Source organism: Puntigrus tetrazona, chromosome 3 (genome assembly GCF_018831695.1).
Source record: "Puntigrus tetrazona isolate hp1 chromosome 3, ASM1883169v1, whole genome shotgun sequence".
In the NCBI taxonomy this organism is placed as follows: domain Eukaryota; kingdom Metazoa; phylum Chordata; class Actinopteri; order Cypriniformes; family Cyprinidae; genus Puntigrus; species Puntigrus tetrazona.
Window position 1 is genome coordinate 24,538,394 of NC_056701.1, and position 19,436 is coordinate 24,557,829.

General features: G+C 40.4%; 3 protein-coding genes across 6 annotated transcripts; all 3 read left to right on the top strand.

Annotated features, from left to right (window-relative positions):
• Nucleotides 1–929: 929 nt before the first annotated feature.
• On the top strand, nucleotides 930–6,821 carry foxred2 (FAD-dependent oxidoreductase domain containing 2). The gene is given in 11 exon segments (XM_043228301.1): nucleotides 930–1,077; nucleotides 1,445–1,754; nucleotides 2,590–2,895; nucleotides 3,013–3,264; nucleotides 3,372–3,652; nucleotides 3,655–3,718; nucleotides 4,349–4,515; nucleotides 4,602–4,767; nucleotides 5,343–5,569; nucleotides 5,733–5,903; nucleotides 6,268–6,821. Coding segments are annotated over 10 exon segments (2,172 nt in total). The 5' UTR covers nucleotides 930–1,077; nucleotides 1,445–1,449; the 3' UTR covers nucleotides 6,501–6,821.
• Nucleotides 6,822–7,017: 196 nt separating this feature from the next.
• On the top strand, nucleotides 7,018–10,700 carry ankrd54 (ankyrin repeat domain 54). The gene is made up of 8 exons (XM_043235412.1): nucleotides 7,018–7,638; nucleotides 8,404–8,451; nucleotides 8,538–8,636; nucleotides 8,907–8,978; nucleotides 9,067–9,114; nucleotides 9,224–9,348; nucleotides 9,559–9,666; nucleotides 10,326–10,700. Exons 1-8 carry the CDS (start codon nucleotides 7,281–7,283, stop codon nucleotides 10,398–10,400), a joined length of 933 nt encoding a protein of 310 aa, XP_043091347.1. The 5' UTR covers nucleotides 7,018–7,280; the 3' UTR covers nucleotides 10,401–10,700.
• Nucleotides 10,701–10,833: 133 nt separating this feature from the next.
• On the top strand, nucleotides 10,834–18,719 carry hmgxb4a (HMG box domain containing 4a). Of its 4 annotated transcripts, none has more exons than XM_043235408.1 (13): nucleotides 10,834–10,948; nucleotides 12,209–12,280; nucleotides 12,367–12,506; nucleotides 13,236–13,314; nucleotides 14,137–14,769; nucleotides 15,435–15,662; nucleotides 15,742–15,917; nucleotides 16,004–16,085; nucleotides 16,171–16,235; nucleotides 16,829–16,931; nucleotides 17,251–17,426; nucleotides 17,507–17,629; nucleotides 17,741–18,719. In XM_043235408.1, exons 2-13 carry the CDS (start codon nucleotides 12,244–12,246, stop codon nucleotides 17,783–17,785), a joined length of 1,887 nt encoding a protein of 628 aa, XP_043091343.1. In that variant the 5' UTR covers nucleotides 10,834–10,948; nucleotides 12,209–12,243; the 3' UTR covers nucleotides 17,786–18,719. The 4 variants fall into 4 exon arrangements, with proteins under 4 accessions (XP_043091343.1, XP_043091344.1, XP_043091345.1 ...); XM_043235409.1 differs by lacking the exon at nucleotides 10,834–10,948 and adding an exon at nucleotides 11,244–11,959; XM_043235410.1 differs by lacking the exons at nucleotides 10,834–10,948; nucleotides 12,209–12,280 and having other exon boundaries at nucleotides 12,369–12,506; nucleotides 13,258–13,314.
• The last annotated feature ends 717 nt before the right edge of the window (nucleotides 18,720–19,436 follow it).

Below are 19,436 nucleotides of genomic sequence, written 5' to 3' on the forward strand. Positions count from 1 at the left end.
AGGTAGTTCCACATGTTTTCATTAACCGTGACTGGGCGAGTTTTTTTCGCCTGAGAAATCTCAGCACTTTCTCATGACTAAGCAAAGCGAGTCACATGAGGTTAAACAAATCCACAATCTGACCAACATGACAAATTGTTTAAATCAGTTTGTTTATAGGGTTATAAAGTTAGAAAATGACTTTTTTCTGTGTTGTGCACAGTGTGAGCTATGATTTCATGACTGTGCTGTTTCGCTATTAAACATGACACAGCGGAAAGAGAAGCATTACTACCGTAACAAAAAAAACCATGACAATGCACCCAGTTACTAGCTTCCTGAGAAAAGACTACTATGACTACAACGTATTTTTTTCATGCAATTAAAGATACATATTTTATTTAAAAACTTATAAAAAAAAATTAAAGAAAAGGAAAAATAAATTAAAAGACTTTATATAATAAGACAATTCAAAGATAAATACTTTTATGTATTATTATTTTCACTCCTTAATAGCCTCACTATTTTAATTCTACTGTTATTAAAAAAATAAAAAGGCATAATAAAAATAGTTTTTATGTAACTTTAAAAATGGGATAAAAACATACATTTTATTTTCAGTGTTTTTAGAAAAAAAAACAATCATAAGTAACATGGGTACATTTGTAGCAATTTCCAACAATAAGTTATGGGACAATAGAGGACAAAAGTATCGATTTTTCTTTTATACCAAAAGGGTTATTAAGTAAAGGTTATGTTTCATTAAGATACTTTAGAAGTTTCCTGTTATAAATCTCTCAATTAAAAAAAAACATGATAGGTTTCACAAATTCTTCGATGTAATAAAAACAAAAAGGTCTTTGCATAAAAATCCACAAGAATAGCATCGGAGTGGGCGTAAACTGTTTAACCTGGCCACGCCCTTCGACCCTCTCATTGGTTCGAGTCTGTCGTGACGTCAAAGGTACGCTCTGTCTTGTGTCTGTGGGAGATGTTATGAAAACTGTGGAATCGCAAAGATGTAGTTCACAGAACTCCCGCGGTTTATTTCCCTATTTTCTGTTTCTGAAGGTTTCGCAGAATCAGCTGTGGTTGACGGTATGGTGATTAAATGGCAATATATTTACCCCATAGAGGTTTTTTTCGCTGTCTTGTATGTGCTGGATGTCGCCGCATCTTCAGTACGAGGAGCCATAATTGACTGTATCAGTTTTATTATTGTTTTTTGTTTTCTTAATCGCCGTGTTTGCCTCTAAGCTTAGTTGTGTGTTTATCGTATACTTTATTAAACGGATTAGTTATAGTTTAAAAACGTATTGAAGCATGGAACCATATGGCATTGTTTCTACAGTATAAAATAGAAAAGAGTGCTCGATTTAATTATCTGTAATGATCTTAAGGTAAAGCCTCTGTTACAGATAAAGCTTCCGGCTTTAATCTCTTTCTTTTAATTTCCGTCCACCAGGCCTCATGTGTGTGATTCAGCCTCTCTTCAGGCTCCTGTGTGTCCTGTCCTTGGTTCTGGCCTGTTCCGGTTCTGGTCCTGGTTCCGGTCCTGGTTCCGGTCCTGGTTCCGGTCCTGGTCCTGGTCCTGGTCCTGGTCCTGGTCCTGGTCCTGGTCCTGGTCTTCACGGCCGTAACAACAGCGTGAGTCATGAGTACTGTGTGCTGGGAGCTGGACCTGCGGGGCTCCAGATGGGCTACTTTCTGTCCAGGAGCCGGAGAGATTACGTCGTTCTGGAGCGAAACACAGGACCAGGCAGCTTCTTCCGCATGTACGTGACATCTGAATGAAAAAAGGGCATTTCTCAAACTGGGCTAGAAGGATTTTACTAGCATTTTAAATTAAACGATTGTAAGCTAACACGACAAAAAGGCCAAAATTACAGAACGTCATTAATCACTTACCCCTATGTCGTTCCAAACTCTTCATTCGTCCTCAGTTTAAGGTATATGGTTTGAAAGCCCCAAGTTTTGTGAGTGTGTCATTGACTGGCAAGTAACAAACACCGTAAACAAGTATGAAAGACATCGTCAGAATACTGCCATCGCTGCTTCAACCGTAACATTATCAAGCTACAAGAATGTTTTCTGTATGGAAATAATTCAAAAATAACACGTTTTCATTTAAAATATCTTAAACTGTTCTCCAAAAGAAGATTCTACAGCTTTGGAGTGACATTCATTTTGGGGCGGAGTAACCCTTTTAAGGGTATTTTTTTAAAGCAAGATTCATTTGCTCCTTCATTTCAGTTACAAATCAAAAACCTCGCTTTAGTGTGACCATGGACTAATTCATTTCCTGTTTTAATTCATTTCAAACAAGGGAACAAATTATTAATTCATGATCGTGACAAACACATTTTTGTCTGCATGTCGCGCGAAAAGGCTTAATACCAAAGAACTTAAAATAACATAGTATTTATTGCTCAATCTTAATTAATGTTTAAAGTCACAAGACATCACTCTTTCATTATTGCATATTAATCCAAAGAAAGAAATATCCTGTTTAAAATAAAATTGGTTGCAAATGCTGTTGGCTGAGAGGAAAATTTCACTTTCTTTGTTCCTTGAAGTTAAATCACGTCTTATTTATTGTATGGTTTTCAGATATCCTCGCCACAGGAAGCTCATCAGCATTAACAAAATATACACGGGGAGGAGGAACAGGGAATTCAACCTGCGTCATGATTGGAACTCCCTGCTGAGCGACAGGACCGACCTGCTGTTTCAGCGAATCAGCCGAGAGCTCTACCCCAGTGCAGACGACTTCCCACGCTACCTCTCGAGGTTCGTGACGGAGCTGGGACTGAAGGTCAAATACGGAGCTGATATAGGGAGAATCAAAGCGTCAGATTTGAACGGAGACCAAGGCTACGTTCTGAACGATCAGAATGGTGTCAGTTATCAATGCAGGTGTGTTTCATTATTTTGTTATTTAAGTTTAGTTTAATTAATACTGTTTAATAATTGCATTTCGCGCGTCTTTGAAATCCCTTTGTGATGTTTTACATCTCCTTTTTGTCTTTTTAGAGTCCTGTTGGTGTCCACTGGCCTTTGGGTTCCTCAGCAGGTGGATTTTCTCGGCTCTGACCTGGTAGAGGGTTACGAGTCTATTCCCACTGATCCCGAGGAGTTTAAAGACCAGGCTGTGTTAATCCTCGGCAAAGGAAACTCCGCCTTTGAGACGGCTCAGAGCATCTTGGGTAGAGCGAGCCGGGTTCACTTGTACAGCCCCAGCCCTGTGCGACTCGCATGGCAGACGCACTACGTCGGGGACCTCAGGTGTTTATTCCATCCTGTCCCAATGATTGCGTAATGCACTAAATGAATGCTTTCAAGCCTGCTTTTCTGGCCCTCAACCTTCACAAATCAGCATTTCTGTTTTTTAGGGCAGTAAACAACGAGCTGTTAGACACGTACCAGCTGAAATCTCTAGACGGTCTTGTAGAGGGAAGACTAGAGGATATAGCCATTGTCCGAAGAGAAAAAGATGGAGGGAAGAGAAGAACAGCAAAGAAAAGAAGTCCAACACCAACGGAGAGAAAGCAGCAGCTGTATTTAACTCTTACTGAACTTCTTGACCAGAATGGCAACAACATTTCAAAGGTCACTGGGCAGAACCTGCCTGGTTACCACACTGATAACTTCTCACTCAGACAGCCGTATGACCGGTCGTCCGATGCCTGGGCTTTCGTTTTAACTTCTCCGTTTTTTGGGGTAAGGAAACACCCGGAAAGTTTGGAATAGCTTTTTATTTTATTTTATTTAATCAGAAATACAATTAAAAAAAACAGTAATATTATGAAAATGTTGTTACAATTTTTAAAATAACTATTCTGAATTCTTCTATTCTGAATTTTTGGAAAAAATGAATTTTGAAAACAGCATTATGTCAAATGACTTTGCGGAAATGATTCTAATAAATTGTTTTGCTTCACAAGAAACATTTCTTATGTTGAAATGTTGAATATTGAAAATGGCAATGCTAATAAATGTTTTTGTCATAACCGTAATAGTACTTTTATTGAGAAAGGAGGCATTTTATTAATAAAAACGTGACGGTAAGACATTAAAAAAATACATTTCAGATAAATGCTCTTCTTTTCAACAAAGAATCCTGTAAGAAATTTAGCATGGGTTCGAAAGAACAAAAACATTTCAACATTGCTAATAAAAAGAACCATTATTAATAATTTACCACCTGTAATAACTTATAAAAGCAGCAAATTAGCACATTGATGACATCTGAAGGATCATGTGACGCTTTAAAATTTCGAAATATGTATATTGCTGCTTTGCTTTATTTTTGAATCATTAAATAAAGTGTGCTTTTTGTCTGAACATAAACATTTTGACTCTTTTCCAGCTCTGCACGGCCACCCCAGAGCAGCGGTGCCCGAGGCCGGTTGCCAGGGACAACAGCCTGGTATGAAGGCAGGGGGACGCCCAACATGTTTGTCCTGGGCACCGCAGCTCACTCCAGAGATTATCGTATGTCTGCCGGTGGGTTTGTTCACGGTTTCCGCTACACTGGTAAGCATTTCACCTCACTTTACGTTTCAGGTTCGCCGTAAGAACGTTGGCGGCCATAAGAAAGGTCCTGTGTTTTGCTACTACAGTGCGTGCTGTTCATAAAATCCTGGAGCGGCGTTACCATAACATTGCCTGGCCTGCTACAAAATTACCCATCAGCCAGCTGCAGTCCTGGATCCTTAGGAGAGTGAACGAAGCCTCTGGACCGTACCAGATGTTCGGGGTCCTTGGGGACATTATTCTGCTGCGAGGGTAAGGGATGTCTCAAGGAATGCATGTGCTATAGAACTACTTTTCTTACATTTTAACTTTTAACATGCAACATGACTCTTACGCTCACCAAGGCTGAATTTATTTGATCAAAACTACAGTAAAAAATTTATTATTCCTAAATATAATAAATAACTGTTTTCTATTTAACTATATTATGAACTGTAATTTTTTTCCCATGATGCAAAGCTGAATTGTCAGCATCATCATTAAAGTCCTCAGTGTCACATGATCCTTCAGAAACCACTCTGATATACTGATTTGCTGCTTAAGAAATGTTTGTCAATTATTATCTGTTAAAAACTATTTTCACAGAAACTTTGGCATTTTTTTTCTGAAATCTATGCTATATAGAACATTTATTTTAACATTTTGTAACTTTATAAATGTCACTCAGTTGAATGGCTCCTTGCTGTATAGAAGTTAACTTCTTTAAATCTCACTGAACCGTCTTTTCGAATATCCAGTAAACACTAAACTCTATCTAATCTTCGTGAGTTCAAGCCTGCGGCAGCTGTGATGACCCACACAAACCTCTCTCCTCCTTTCTTCCACAGGTCTTACTGTGAATATCTGGAGGAGTTTCCTCTGCAGGCCCTGCCCCAGCTGTCTGCTCTATCTGGACGGCCTCTTACAGATCACGGCCTACTGGTCTTGGTCATGCAGTATGGACTGAACCGGACCGATACGCTTGGACCGGGTCGAGCCGAGTCAGAATGGACTAAAGCCTGGAGGTCCAACTTCCTCCATCCAGTCCTGTACTACTACAACACACTACCTACAGGTCAAGAGCTGCTCTAATAGGTTTTGTTGATTCCTATTTAGTGGATACGGTAAAAAAAAATGTGTGTGAGGTTGGGATGTTGGTAAGAAAATATTTTGAATATTCTATCAAAATCACATAGTGAAATAAGTCTCTAAAATAAGTGTGCTCTGTGTTTCTGTAGAGAAGGATATGAGGCGGCGTCCTGTTGGCTGGCCACTACCACGACCTGAGGCCGTTCATCACATGGTTGAGGACTTCTTGACTGAATGGGATCAGCCCGTATCACACAGCCAGCCTCTCAGGCGCTTCCTCGAGCACTGCCTCCAAACCGACCTCAGGGCCTTTTATGCTGGTCAGTGCAGAAATGTTCTTCTTGATGATTTGAACGTTCTAAAGAATGTACCCAAAGATTCCATAAAAATGTACCGGGTTCTGCAAAAATATGAACGGTTTTCAACATTAATAGTACAAATAATGTGTTTCTTGATCGGTATATTAGAGTGATTTCTGAGGGATCCTGAAGTACTGATACTGCCACAGTTATTTTAAATTGTGATAACATTTCACGATATTACTGCTTTTACTGTATCTGTGATTAAATGAACGCAGCCTTAGTAGCAAAACACTTAAAAAATAAAAAAAAGTGTAGAGAAGTACTTTTTACATCTGTTCCTGCAGGCCTTCATCGTTTATTATGTGTGTCCTTTTCTCTTCAGAATCGTGTTTCCTTCTGTCCCTCACCAGTCGTACTCCACCCCTCTTCTGCCGTCAAGGTTATTTGAGAAAACAGGGCATTGTGGGAAACAGCCACCTACGACAACATGCCCGTGAGGCGGGACTCATGGCAGATCATCAGGGAGATATTACTCCTGGCAATGATGCATCGGTATCTGAATATCTGAAACATGCTGGCACTGCAGTCCTTTCAACTATGAACTTTGACCTCTGAGAGGCATTAATACTAATGGTACCAAAGAGCAAACCTCTTCAGCTGAAATCACGTTCATCTACCTCCCATTACCTTATCAGTTTACCTGCATTTCCATAAAAAACATCCAGCATCCTGAAATAACGTCAACGTAACAAAACTACTTGCCAAAGTATAGCTTTATATAGTGTTTTATGGTGTTGGGTTTGGTGTTGCAATACAATGAGTAACTTATTTTTTTTATACAATAGTTAAAGGTATATAAGATAAGTATTTTTCTTAGGTTGAAATGCATGTACTTTTATTTTAACTACAATAAAGACATCCCAATCATTTTAAAAAGAGTGTTTGTAGTAATTTATTTATATATAATATAATATAATATTTTTTTTCTAAAACATTACGTCGGTGTGTATATATATTATCTGATTGGGCGAGCGCCTTAACAACGTCGATGTTGATTGGCTGCCTAGGTGACGATGACTTCATACTGAGCAATGCAGACGTGTTTTACTAAAAACAAGCGCAAAACATTGAAACAGCGCCATTTTGGCTCAAACGGGTTCAGAGTTCAGTTGCTTAGAACGCGGAACGGGTTTGTATTCAACGTTACAAAATTCACTTACAATGAACAGAAAGGCAGCGTATCTTTATTTAAAAACCAGGGTCGAAATGCAGTCTTAAAGAATGCCGCTTGCGTGAGAATGTTGCGTTAGGTTTGTGCAACAGATACAGTATTTACATTCTCATGGTACTGACATTTGCACGCTGATATTAGTCCAGTAAACGCCTTTTATTGGTATGGAGGCGTCGGGCTCACTCGTCGCGTCGGATTGCGACCGGTCCGGTCCGGAGGGAGAGTTCACGGGAGCGAACGGAGCTGCTGTGATAGACGGCGAGAAACGGGAGGATGAGGCGCCGATGGAGGCTGCAGGTGCGGTCGGGTTCAGTATCTCGCGTCTGGACACGCTGAGCGCGCTGAGACTCAACCGGACCCGACCGGCGGCGGACACCGAGCTCCGATACCTGCACTTGTTATGGCAGCCCGGTGAGCTGCTGCAGGCGGGACGGAGCTCGCCGGGCAAGATCACGTCGAGCAGGGTGAGGCGGCTGGGAAGAGCTCGCAGGAACCTGGGGCCCATTGGAAAAGACCTGTATGGTGTGTGCGTGAACAGACGTGTCTGAAATGAATGCAGTGTACGTGTATACACGCGCACACAAACAGTCAAAATGATCGGTACACTAGTGTTTTCAGCAGCTAAAAATGGATTCACGTCACGTCTTTTGCAGTAGTGTTTGAGAATGAAATATGTGTTTACCTTTCCAAACATTCATTTTGCCCTTAATTGTAGTAATGCAATGAGATTTTTGTTCTGACAACAGCCACAGAGATCTGATCTGATCATATGAATGTCTGAAGAGTCACGAAGAAACAGAACTGAGACAGCCTGCAATCCAGAAAAACAATGGCAACTTCTCCAAGACGCTTCAAGAGACCCACCTTTAAAAAAAAACCATGCGCAAGGGCACCTAGAGCTGTAGTGCTTTAAAAACAAAATGTACCTTTGACGTTATTTTTGGCAGCATCCTCAATTTACAGCATTTTTACACAAGTGCCTAAAACGGTACTGTATCTTTGAAGGCTGGTAGAGAAGTTGCCACAGTCCTCATTGCATTATTGCAATTAATTGTAAACTAAATGTTTCTGAAATGTGAACTGATATTTGGCACACTATAGCAAACGATAGAAATAACTGACTTGCAAACAAAAACAACATAATATTTAGCTGGTGAAAATACTGCTGTTTTAATCATTTTGACCACCGCTGTATGCGTGTATATACATGTATAAAGATCTTTTGCTAATATTGGTAATAGAGATAAATATATATATATCTCAATTCCATATTGTTTTTTCTCGAAGCTGTGAAGAGGCTCAGAGAAGCTGCCAACTCCAATGATATTGACACAGGTGAGGATCATAGCTTGGCAGACTGCAGTAGTCACACTTGATGCTTAGCTTTTAAATCATAGTCGGGTTCATTTTGTGTTTTCTAGTGCGTAGATTGCTGGAAGAGGACACCGATCCTTGTGCTGCTGATGACAAGGGCAGGACGGCCTTGCACTTCTCTTCCTGCAATGGCAATGAGAGCATCGGTAAGCTCGGGACGAAATTGTTTGCCAATGCAGTGGCTGATGAAGGGATTTATTGGTGCCCTCGTTCTGACGGCACCCATTCACTGCAGAGGATCAGTTTATGCATTTCTCCAAATCTCTGCTGATGAATTCAATGTAATATTTTTAGTTTTATCTTGAACTATTCCTCTAACTGCATCCAAATGCCTTTTGGGGACGCTATGTTCCGCTCATTTAATTTCCACTGCATTTAACCCTTTTCTCTTTCCGTCTTTAATTTTAACAATGTAGTTCAGTTGTTGCTGAGTTATGGTGCCGACCCGAACCAGAGAGACAGCCTCGGAAACACACCGCTGCATCTTGGTAAGCATTGGCAGAAGCGTATTTAACGTAATCACGTGTAATTAAATCTACGTTCAAAGCTTATGGTGAGTTAAACTGCCTTCTACAGCTGCCTGCACCAACCACGTGCCTGTCATCACGACCTTACTGCGGGGAGGTACGCTCGATTATTCGTCTGAATCCTATTGATCCCAGAGACTTCTTAACCAAACGTTACCTCTAACATTAATTTGGCACCAGTTCACACATCATAAACGTCCCCTCAGGTGCCCGTGTAGATGCCCTGGACCGTGCTGGGAGGACCCCTCTTCATCTTGCCCGTTCGAAGCTCAACATCTTACAAGAGGGAGACTCGCGTAGCCTGGAAACCCTTAGAGGAGAGGTCACACAGGTGAATAACTTCATAATAGTGGACGCCGTGACGTTCGTGCTTCTTGTGAATATATCTGCTATGAAGGTAAAAACATCTGTAATGTAATCATTGGGTAAACACGAGACGGGGTTTATATGCAGGCGTATATGGCCCACGCTTTTTCTTGTGCTCCCGTTGAGCGTGCTCGTAATGCAAAAGTGAACCAGCGATATCTGAATGTGCCTGTAGATCATTCAGATGCTGCGGGAATATCTGAATATAATGGGACAGAGTGAAGAGAGAGAGAAACTGGAGCACATCTCAAACCAGCTGCAGAACACCCGCACCAGAGAACAGGTAAAACTGCAGCGAACGGGAGTCCAAACGGCTAATAAAACGTCACAGAAAGTCATGTGATACTTTAAACGTGTGATCCCTTTGATACTTTAAAGAGCTTCCGTTTGGCACCTTTGGGGGGTTTTTTTACCCCAAAAAAATCTAAAAGCAGAAAAGCATTTGTGTGTGTGTCACTCGGAGGCTTGCAAAATACGCAGTTACTGATATTTATACAGCCAACATTTTGATGGAATTCTGATAGCTTTGAATCCAAATCGATCACATATTTTTAACGGTACAGCAAACTTAACATGCGTCTTAGATGATATTTAAATGCTCAGTTTCATGCTTAGTTTTTATTGTGGCTGCTACATATGATGGGGAACATGCAAAAACATGTTTTATAATCACATTTTAACATGATTTTTGTAAAAGTTTTATAAATAATGGAAAATGTACCTCTGAAGGGGGTGATTAATTCAATTTCTAGCTAAAAATACGTCTATAAACTGTCAGTGAGTAAACTGTGCACAGTGTTTCAGGAAAGTTCATGTTGACGATTTACAGCCCATAGAAATTTGCGTATCAGATAGGGTAGGCTAAAGCTGGTTCTACCGTCTTGTGTCTTGATATCGCTGTAGCTTTTGCACACCGTTTTATTCTTTGATGTGTATCCACAGGTGGACGAGGTGACCGACTTACTGGCCAGCTTCACGTCTCTCAGTATTCAGATGCAGAACATGGGAGACAGGTAGAGACGGATGAAAGAAGCGAAGCGAGAGGATGAATCGACCGGGGTTTTACTAAGAAAACAGGAGAAACTATTTATACACGACATGCCTACATACACAACACAACTGTGTCAAAACGGTTATTTAAATCCAAATTTGACTGAGAAAATTACACACTGCCTTCGTTTTATTTTTGTCCCTGAAACCATTCTCATTTCTTTTGTGTTATGCCTTTATTGTAGCCTGTTATGCCGCGGTTTATTTTTTATTTTTTTGTAAGCGACTGAAAGACGGCCAAATAAACGACATGATGCCAAAAGCGTACAGCACGTGAACTCTTTCTTTGCACGATGTGGCAAAATGAACGCTGAAGTATTTTCTACAGCAAATGCCACTAATGCTTATGTTTAATGTCTGTTTTTGTTGTAAAAAAATTAATAAAAATGGGGGCTTTCATTGTTGTGATCCACTCTCCGCTCTCAAAGTCCCTCCTCCTCATCTCTGGCTGCTTTTGTTGTTGACTCCCATCAAAGATGGCGTCGCGCGCCAACTAAACCCGCATCCAACCCGAGGTAATATTTCGCTCATTATTGCGCAAAACCTCTACTATCTCCGCGCAGACGGCACGCGTTCCGTGCCGTTTTTGCAGTGCTGTAGAAACCCGTAAAACCGCGCGGTGGGAACGCGCCGTTAATCGAGCTGTAACCCGATACCGGCCTACGCGCGCCGCAGCCGCGGGACCGAGCGCGCCGGACGATCCGGGAGAGGCGCGCGACGCGTCCGCAGCCGCTCGAATCCTCTCGAGCTGCAACCGGGGAAGAGCTGGGTCCCGGCGAAGAGAGGGGAAGGGGGTGTGTGAGTGAGCGTGTGTGCTTTTCTTCGAAAGGAGGCGGGAAATGTGCAATAACGAGCGTCCAGGCTGATCCCGTCGTTCTCGTTGTTGGGATCCCTGCAAATGTCACCGGCAGCTTGACTAAGTTGTGGCTGGAGGAGAGCTGGTGTTGATCTGTCACTAATAAGTGTGTGTGGGCATCCCGTGGCACATCTTCAGAGTTACTCAACGCTTCTGCAATTAGAAGGAAGCTTTTATTAGAATTGGGCATTTTTGTTTTCTCCGTAGTTTTTTTTTTTTGTGTTAGTGGTTGATTATTTGGTTTTATATCTGCAAGCATTTTATTATATGGCATTCAAATGAAAACTTGAATTTAATTCAGTTTCGTCTGTATAGATTTTTTATTTATTTATTTTTTTTTTTTACAAAACGTGTCGTTTTAGTCCGTGATCGAAATACCTGTCGGAATATTTGCATATTTCATTCTCCAGGGAAAAGGACATATTTATATAAATTTATATAATCTTATATAAATTATATAAGATTGAGAGATTCCCATCCACACTTGTTTGTGGTAATATGCGCTTTTGAATGAGAATGTGACTGTGGATGAGATTCATAAGAAGATTCATCACTTGTTCATCAATGGATCCTCTGCAGTGAATGGGTGCCGTCAGTATGAGAGTCTAAACAACTGATAAAAACTTATGAAGTGAAAAGCCAATTACATCGATGACATCAAACGCCAAATGTACCCGCAATTATAGAATCACCCATATACACTTTTTTAATTGCCTAAACTACAAAAATTTGCTTTGATACTGAGGAAAAAAAACAAGTAAAAACACTACAATATAAACAATGTTAAATGATCATATTTAATGCAGCACCATTTAACATTTGACATTTAGTCTGCAACAAAGTTGCGTTGTAGATAGTTTGTTTAAAACTATGTGTTTTAGACTGAGATTGATGAATTGAATCTGTTTTTGTGCATTAGACTGACCAATCCCACCTGAAGGACCGGGACTGACCATGGCCTTTGAAGAGATCAAGAAGAAAGGAATGATGGGTAATGATCGTCAGACAGAAGCACCAACGACGCGCTCAAACGTGTCCAAACAAAACCTGCTGAGTAAACCGTGGTTTTCTTCCTAGATGTTTCAGGGATGGAAGGAGAGGTCGGTCTTGTTTCGGGTCGCAGCCAAAGAGAGAAGAGGCGCTCGTATAAAGATCTGTTGAGAGAGGAAGAAGAGATCGCAGCGCAGGTGCGCAAAACCTCCAAGAAACACCTCAAGGTAACGGCAGGGCCTTACGGTAACGTCCAGCATCAAGTTGCATCATATCAACAAGAGGTTGACAAGAATGCATTGATTGTCATGACCGTGTTATGTGAGAAATAATAGCAGCAATTAACACCAACAGGCATTTGTAGAGTCTTAAACACGCAACTTGATGTTTTGTTACATAGGTAGTTATGACTTCTGGTCTGAGAGGGATTTGAACCCTCGCAGGCCACTTGTCATCGTCTCGTTCTTAGGGATGCTTTGACCCCGTGGGCTGATAATCACTTCCTGTGACTCGACTGGAAATCCCTGAGCTTGCCCAGTAACCTGACAAACTGTTATCTACTTTAAGATTTTACCATTACTTTTATGCCATCACCGGTGTAATGAGATGAGAAGTGCATGGTAAAGAGTAATGATTCCAATAAGTACAATATGAATGTGTGTAAAGTGGAACCCACTTTAGACGTCTGTATAAAATAAATGCAGTTTAAAGAGCATTCATAGTAGTAGCTGTTAAACTGATACAAATGAAACGGATACAAATCTAGTGCTGGCGATCTTTTGTGTGAGCCTGCTTGTTTATATGAGGCCTGTTAAAATGTTCTGTACTCTACCCTTCTCATCGTAGGTGTAGTTGTAGAGCGGTAGATCGGTAACCACGTGTGGATCGTTTCCTCGCTGACATGATCTTTCTGACACACATCCTGCCCGTTTCAACATGCACTGCTGTCTTTTTAGGATTCTGAACTTTTCCTATTAGGAGGAGATTCTCACAAGAAAAAAAAGAAGCACTTGAGTGAGGACTACTATCACCGAGGTGAGGAGCTTTGTCTTTTCCGCAAAAATTGGCGTGGAATCAAAACGCGCTGTATTTATTCTGTTAGCGCACGTTGCTTTTTTTCCGTGGTGGACAGTTAATTCATTCAAGCCAAGCTGCAAAAACAAAAAAAAGTTCCAAATCTGAAAAGGCTCCTCGAAAATGAAGGGCCTTCTCTGATGACATCAGTTTGACGGCTTGGACGTGGGCATGACATCATTAACCACGCCCCTCTAACGTCAACGTTCATTTTTGAATCAAACGCTTACCTTGCTACATCCAATCAATCCTAAGGAGAAAAGAAGCCACGCCTTCCGTTTTCCTCATTTAATATTCTGTTTCTTTCAGAAGTGTGTCGCAGTATGGAAGTACAATAAATGTGTGCATTTTATTCATTTTTTATTTTTACCTTACTTTTAAATTTTGCATTTTGTTTCTAATCTAATGTATAGTATTATTATATATTAATTGAATTACTTAAAGGGACAGCTTACCCAAAAATGAAAATTCTGTCATTAATTTCTTACTGTTTCAAAACCCGTAAGACCTTTGTTTATCTTCTGAACACAAATTAAGATGTTTTAATTGAAATCCAGGAGCTTTCAGATCAAGGCATAGAAAGGTAGTAAAGACTAATAATGCTAACTAAAAATAATAATAAAGAAAAAACTAATAATGACTATAGACTATATGCTATTTTTATATTATTGTCTATATATTTTAGATTTTGCACAACTGCTTTTTAAGTTAATGTATATAATCTTGCCCTTTTATTTCCTTTTAAAAGCTTTACTTGACTGGATTTCTAAACTCTCCCCACAGAGCATCACAGCTCCGGCCAGCCTCCCCACAAGAAGAAGCGCAAGTCTTCAGACCGCTCGCCCTCGCTCTCGTCCTCGTCCTCCTCTCACCCGTCCCACTCCACAGACACGGCCATGGGCCTCCTGGAGGCCATCACCTCGCCGCTGGCCACGGGCTCCGACCCGGCTCCTCACCTCCACAAGAAACCCTCCTACCCTCCCCAAGCCTCCTCGCACTCCTCCAAAGACCGCAAACGCGACGCCAGCTCCAAGAGCGGCCACTCCTTCTCGCACTCTCGTCCGCCCGGCTCATCTTCGTCCAAAAAGCATTCCTCTTCTTCGAAGTCGCTGCTGTTTCACGGAGGGGCCGGGAAGGGAGAGCCGCTGACGCTCTGCGAAGCTGAAGGCCTCAAGATGAAGCTCATCCTCTCCTCGAAAGAGAAGAATGAAGGTGTAGGGGCCAACGAGGGATTCTCCTTTCCGGTACATACTTCTTCCTCTTCAGGTGTCACAGGCCATCATCCGTCCTCCAACTCGAAGAAGGGAGCGATGAAGAAGGAGAAAGAAAAAGATAAAACGATGTCGAAGCCACCAAAGAAAAAGCAACACAGCCGAGAGCCGTTGCCTGTTGTGGGGAAAGAGGTGGAGGTTGTGGGTGAGTAAGAACTGTGTTTATCGGTCTCTTTATCGTTAAAGATAGACCCGTGTTTTACTTTTTTGGTTAATCTGTTCTTTCATATCAGGTGTACTGTAAAATTGAGAAAAACACCCCAAATTGGGTATAATTATAATATTTAATAGCAATAACTAAACAGTAATTTTTAACTAGAAAAAAATAATCAGTATCAGGGTTTTCGCTAAAATATTAAGTTTCTACGGTTGATACCAATCATAATGTTTCATAATTACATTCCTGAAGGATCATGTGACACTAAAGACCAAAGTAATGATCCTGAAAATTCAGCTTTACGTCAAAGATATTAAAATACATTTTCCAATATATTAAAATAGATAAGTGATTTAGATATTATTTCATATTTCACAACTGTTCTTTTTCACTGTGTTTTTGATTGTATGCATGCAGCCTCGGTGAGCATCAAGACTTAAAAACATAAAAATATACATTACGTTGATGCTTTAAATGAATTTCAGCATTAACAACAGAGCTGCAGAAATATGTGCTTGTTATAATAAATTATGATTTAAACATTTTTTTAGTTTTGTGGTCTAATTATTTTTGTTGAAAAGCAGAAAAGAAAGCCGTATGAAGATCATCATGTAAGCCCTAGCGTTAAATGTGTGTGTGTTTGTGTTCGTCAGGGCATTACGGTGGGTCTTACGGCGGTATGGGAGGAGACAGCTCATCTTCAGGAGGAGAGCTGGAGGCCGGCGAGCTGGTGATTGACGACTCCTACACGCATCTCTCTAAAAAGAAGAAAAAGAGCAAGAAGAGCAAAAAGAAAAAAGATAAAGAGCGAGACAGAGAGAAAGGATCCAGGGAGAAGAAACACAGCAAAGGAGGAAGTGGAGGCAAGAAAAGCGGCCCAGGTGAGACATGCTTCACTTACTTTAAAGCTAATATCTATTTTGTCCTCGTTGCATACAACGAATTTTAATTTCAAAACAGGTGATCAGTCTAGAAGCCACTCCCACTCCCATGGCTCATCCAATCACAGCTCTTCCGGTGGCATGTACGCTATGGCTCCACCCACATCATCTCATCATCATCAAAGCGTTGAACTGGTCGGAGAGAAGAAAAAGAAGAAGGAAGACAAGGACAGAGACAAACATGACAAGGACAAGGTAAGTGAAGACACTTCCTTACACCAGCGGAAATGCCTCGACTGGTTTGATTTTTTCGTTAATTAATGTTCTGTACATCTCGTTAGCCGAAGAAGAAGAACACGACAGCCTATCAGGTGTTCTGTAAGGAGTACAGGGTCAACATCAACGCGGAGCAGCCCGGGTTAGGTGAGTGCCGTCGGTCTGTGCGCGCCTGACAATCATCTGTGCCGCTTCTTGATTGGGTGAAATTTCGTTCTTTTCCTCCTCTCAGTATTCGGGGAGCTGAGTAAGAAACTCGCAGAGGTCTGGAAACAACTGCCCGAAAAAGACAAACTGGTAAGCACTTTACCCTTGCTTTCGGTTTTTAGACAAACTTACATGGGTAGATAAAAAGGATATGAAATTTTTACTTTGACTTAGTCACCCTTAAGCTGTTCCAAACCTGGATGCATTTCTGTCTTCTGCTGAACACAAAGAAGATATTTTATAGAATTTTATAGAATGTAACCAAACAGTTGCTGGTAGCCACTGACTTCCATAATATTTATTTATTTGATTAAATTAAAAAACTTCTGGGCACGCTGTCTATTTAATAATATAGATTGAATGCTGTTTAATGTTAATAAAGTAGCCTGTGTTATTTATTACTTGAATGTTTTTAATAATTTGAATGATACTTTTATTAAATATCGATTTCAAAAATTAAAATAAAATGTATATTTTTTTATTCTTTTTTTTATTTTAGTAATTTATTAATTTGTTAATCTTTTTCTAATTTAACATATTTCCACTATAGGTTTTTCAACAAATTTAAATTTTATTTCAATTACTGAAAATAATTTTTCAGTAACGCTTGAGCAGCGTTTTGCGATTTCGGTCAGTTGTGGGACAGTGATGAACTTTTTTGTCTCCTCTTTCTCACACCGAAGGTTTGGAGGCAGAAAGCTCAATATCTCCAGCACAAGCAGAATAAAGCTGAAGCCATGACAGTCAAGCGGAAAACTTTAACAACCTCAGACAGTAAAAGTAAAGGTAAGACCAAAGTTCTGTCATGAATCTCTAGATGGTGCGGGTACTAACTCAATCTGATATAATCAAATCATCATCAGAAGTCGCAGTTGATTGGTTCTTTTCATATCAGCAGCCAATGAGCTGCTGATCAACCTTTAACTGCTTGGCTAGTGCTAAAAAACCCTCCACCTTCCCCAGCTCCACCTGTCTAGATCCACCACGGGGTGATTCACGCTCATTGCATATTGTAACGTGAACAACAACAGTGTTTTGTAGAGCAGCATATTGTGGATGTATGGGCAGCATGTCTTGAATATCCCTGCTTATCTGCTTCTCTAAGGCTCGAGTAAAGCTGTCAGTTTAGGGCCGGGATTGGCCCCTCAGGGCCGCTCGTCTTTGGGTATGTCCTTGTCTCCGGCGCGGGTACCCGATGTGGATCCCATAGACGCAGCAGCTCACCTGCAGCTGCTGGGCGAATCGCTGTCTCTGATTGGACACCGACTTCAGGAGACGGAGGTGCGTGTTGCAGACACGTCCCTCGTAGAGGCCTGTCCACATATAGAGCTTGTCCTTAAGCATCTCTTTTCATTCTGTAGGGGATGGTGGCGGTGTCTGGCAGTCTTTCGGTGCTTTTAGACTCTATTTTATGTGCTCTCGGTCCATTGACCTGCTTGACGGCACAAGTTCCCCAGCTCAACGGCTGCCCACGCAACATCCTGGTGAGACGCATTCACACTCATTTTTATCCACAAAGGTTAACCGTTTCATCTAAAACCTTTACAAAAGTCACTTGCAGGTATGATTTTAACTCCTCACCCACTTTTTTGCAGTCAAATACTTTGGACAACATCGCTTACATAATGCCTGGACTATGAATCTCCTAAAAGGCACTTATAAGAGACTGGGTTACATTTGGACACGTTCTCCGAAGCACCAAACAGAGGACCAGAGTTTCTTTTTTTAACTTTTTTCTGATCCGTGGACATTCGTAGCCTCTGACATGTTTTTAAAAATAGTATTTAAAATGTTAGCCTTTTTTTATTGTTGTAAAAAAAAAAGATATCCAATTTTTAGAGGACGCTTTTGAGGTTTCCCTTTTGTGTTTGTCTTTAGTTTCGATGTCTGTTTTAAGTGTTTGTGTGTGTGTGTGTGTGTGTGTGTGTGTGTGTGTGAGTGTGTTCTAGTTCACACACTTTCATGATGTCCAAAACATTTAGGTTTTATACAATTATGTGCAGTTTCTTTTTAGGGCCAAGTGTTTTTTTTTTTCTAATTTAATGTTGAGTTAATTTATATCAACAGCAGTTTAACTGCACTGTCATCATTTTATGTCTTACATATTGTATTTTTGTAATGCAAATGTTGTAATAATATTATAGTTTTCAACTTTTAGCACGTTTACAGGGCAAGCATGTGTAAAATAATTTTAAAGGTGCAGTAAGTACTTTTTATATCATATTAAATTCATAGTTAATTTCAAATGTTGTTGTGCACAGACGTGAATCAGTGGACAAGGACTTTCCTCACATAACCATAATTTATAGTGCACTTTTGGTTGCAGAATAACTTGTCAGATACATTTGTTTGTGACATAGTTAATTGAAAAGTTTTGCGGTATCCAGCTCGACAGGCATCCGTATGCATAAAAAATACTTACTGCACCAACAATTTAGTTTACATTTAAAGTGATAATTTTAAACAAGTGACTGTTGGTAGTTTTAGAAGATGAAGGAAAAAAGTGAAATATATTTGCATTCATATGTGTGCATTTTGCATCAACTTATTTTCATTAAATCTCAAAGACCTCAATTGGGTTTGTTATTATAAAACTTATAATTGAATTTTCTTCACGTATACATATGGTACACATTTTTGTTAGCATTTTACTACAGATAAAATCTGATTTTAATAGAATGCATTATTTTGTGTGTGTGTGTGTGCGCACAAAATAATGCAATGTAATAAAATCTGATTTTATCTGTAAAATACATATATACACATATATGTGTGTGTGTGTGTATGTACACTATATTACCAAAAGTATTCAATCACCTGTCTTGAGTTACATATGAACTTAAGTGACATCCCATTCTTAAAACATAGGGTTTAATATGACGTCGAAATGTCTTAGTATGCTGAAGCATTCAGAGTTTCCTTCCAGAAGAGGCAAGAAAGCCCAGCTCCCTGTGCAGGCCAGTCAAATCCAACAGACTCATCCCACACCTTAATCCCCACTCCACCAAACTTTAAGACAACAAATGTCTTAGTATGCTGAAGCATTCAGAGTTTCCTAAGAGGCCAAGCCCAGCTCCTGAAAAACAACCCCACACCTTAATCCCCACTCCACCGAACTTTACACTTGGCAAACCAGACAGACTACCGCTCCATCAGACTCGTCCATCAGACTGACAGAAGGAGAAGGATGATTCGTCACTCCAGAGAACGTGTCTCCACTGCTCTAGAGTCTAGTATGTATGACCTAGATAGAGGTGCTCGGACATGGAAACCCATTCCATGAAGCTCTCT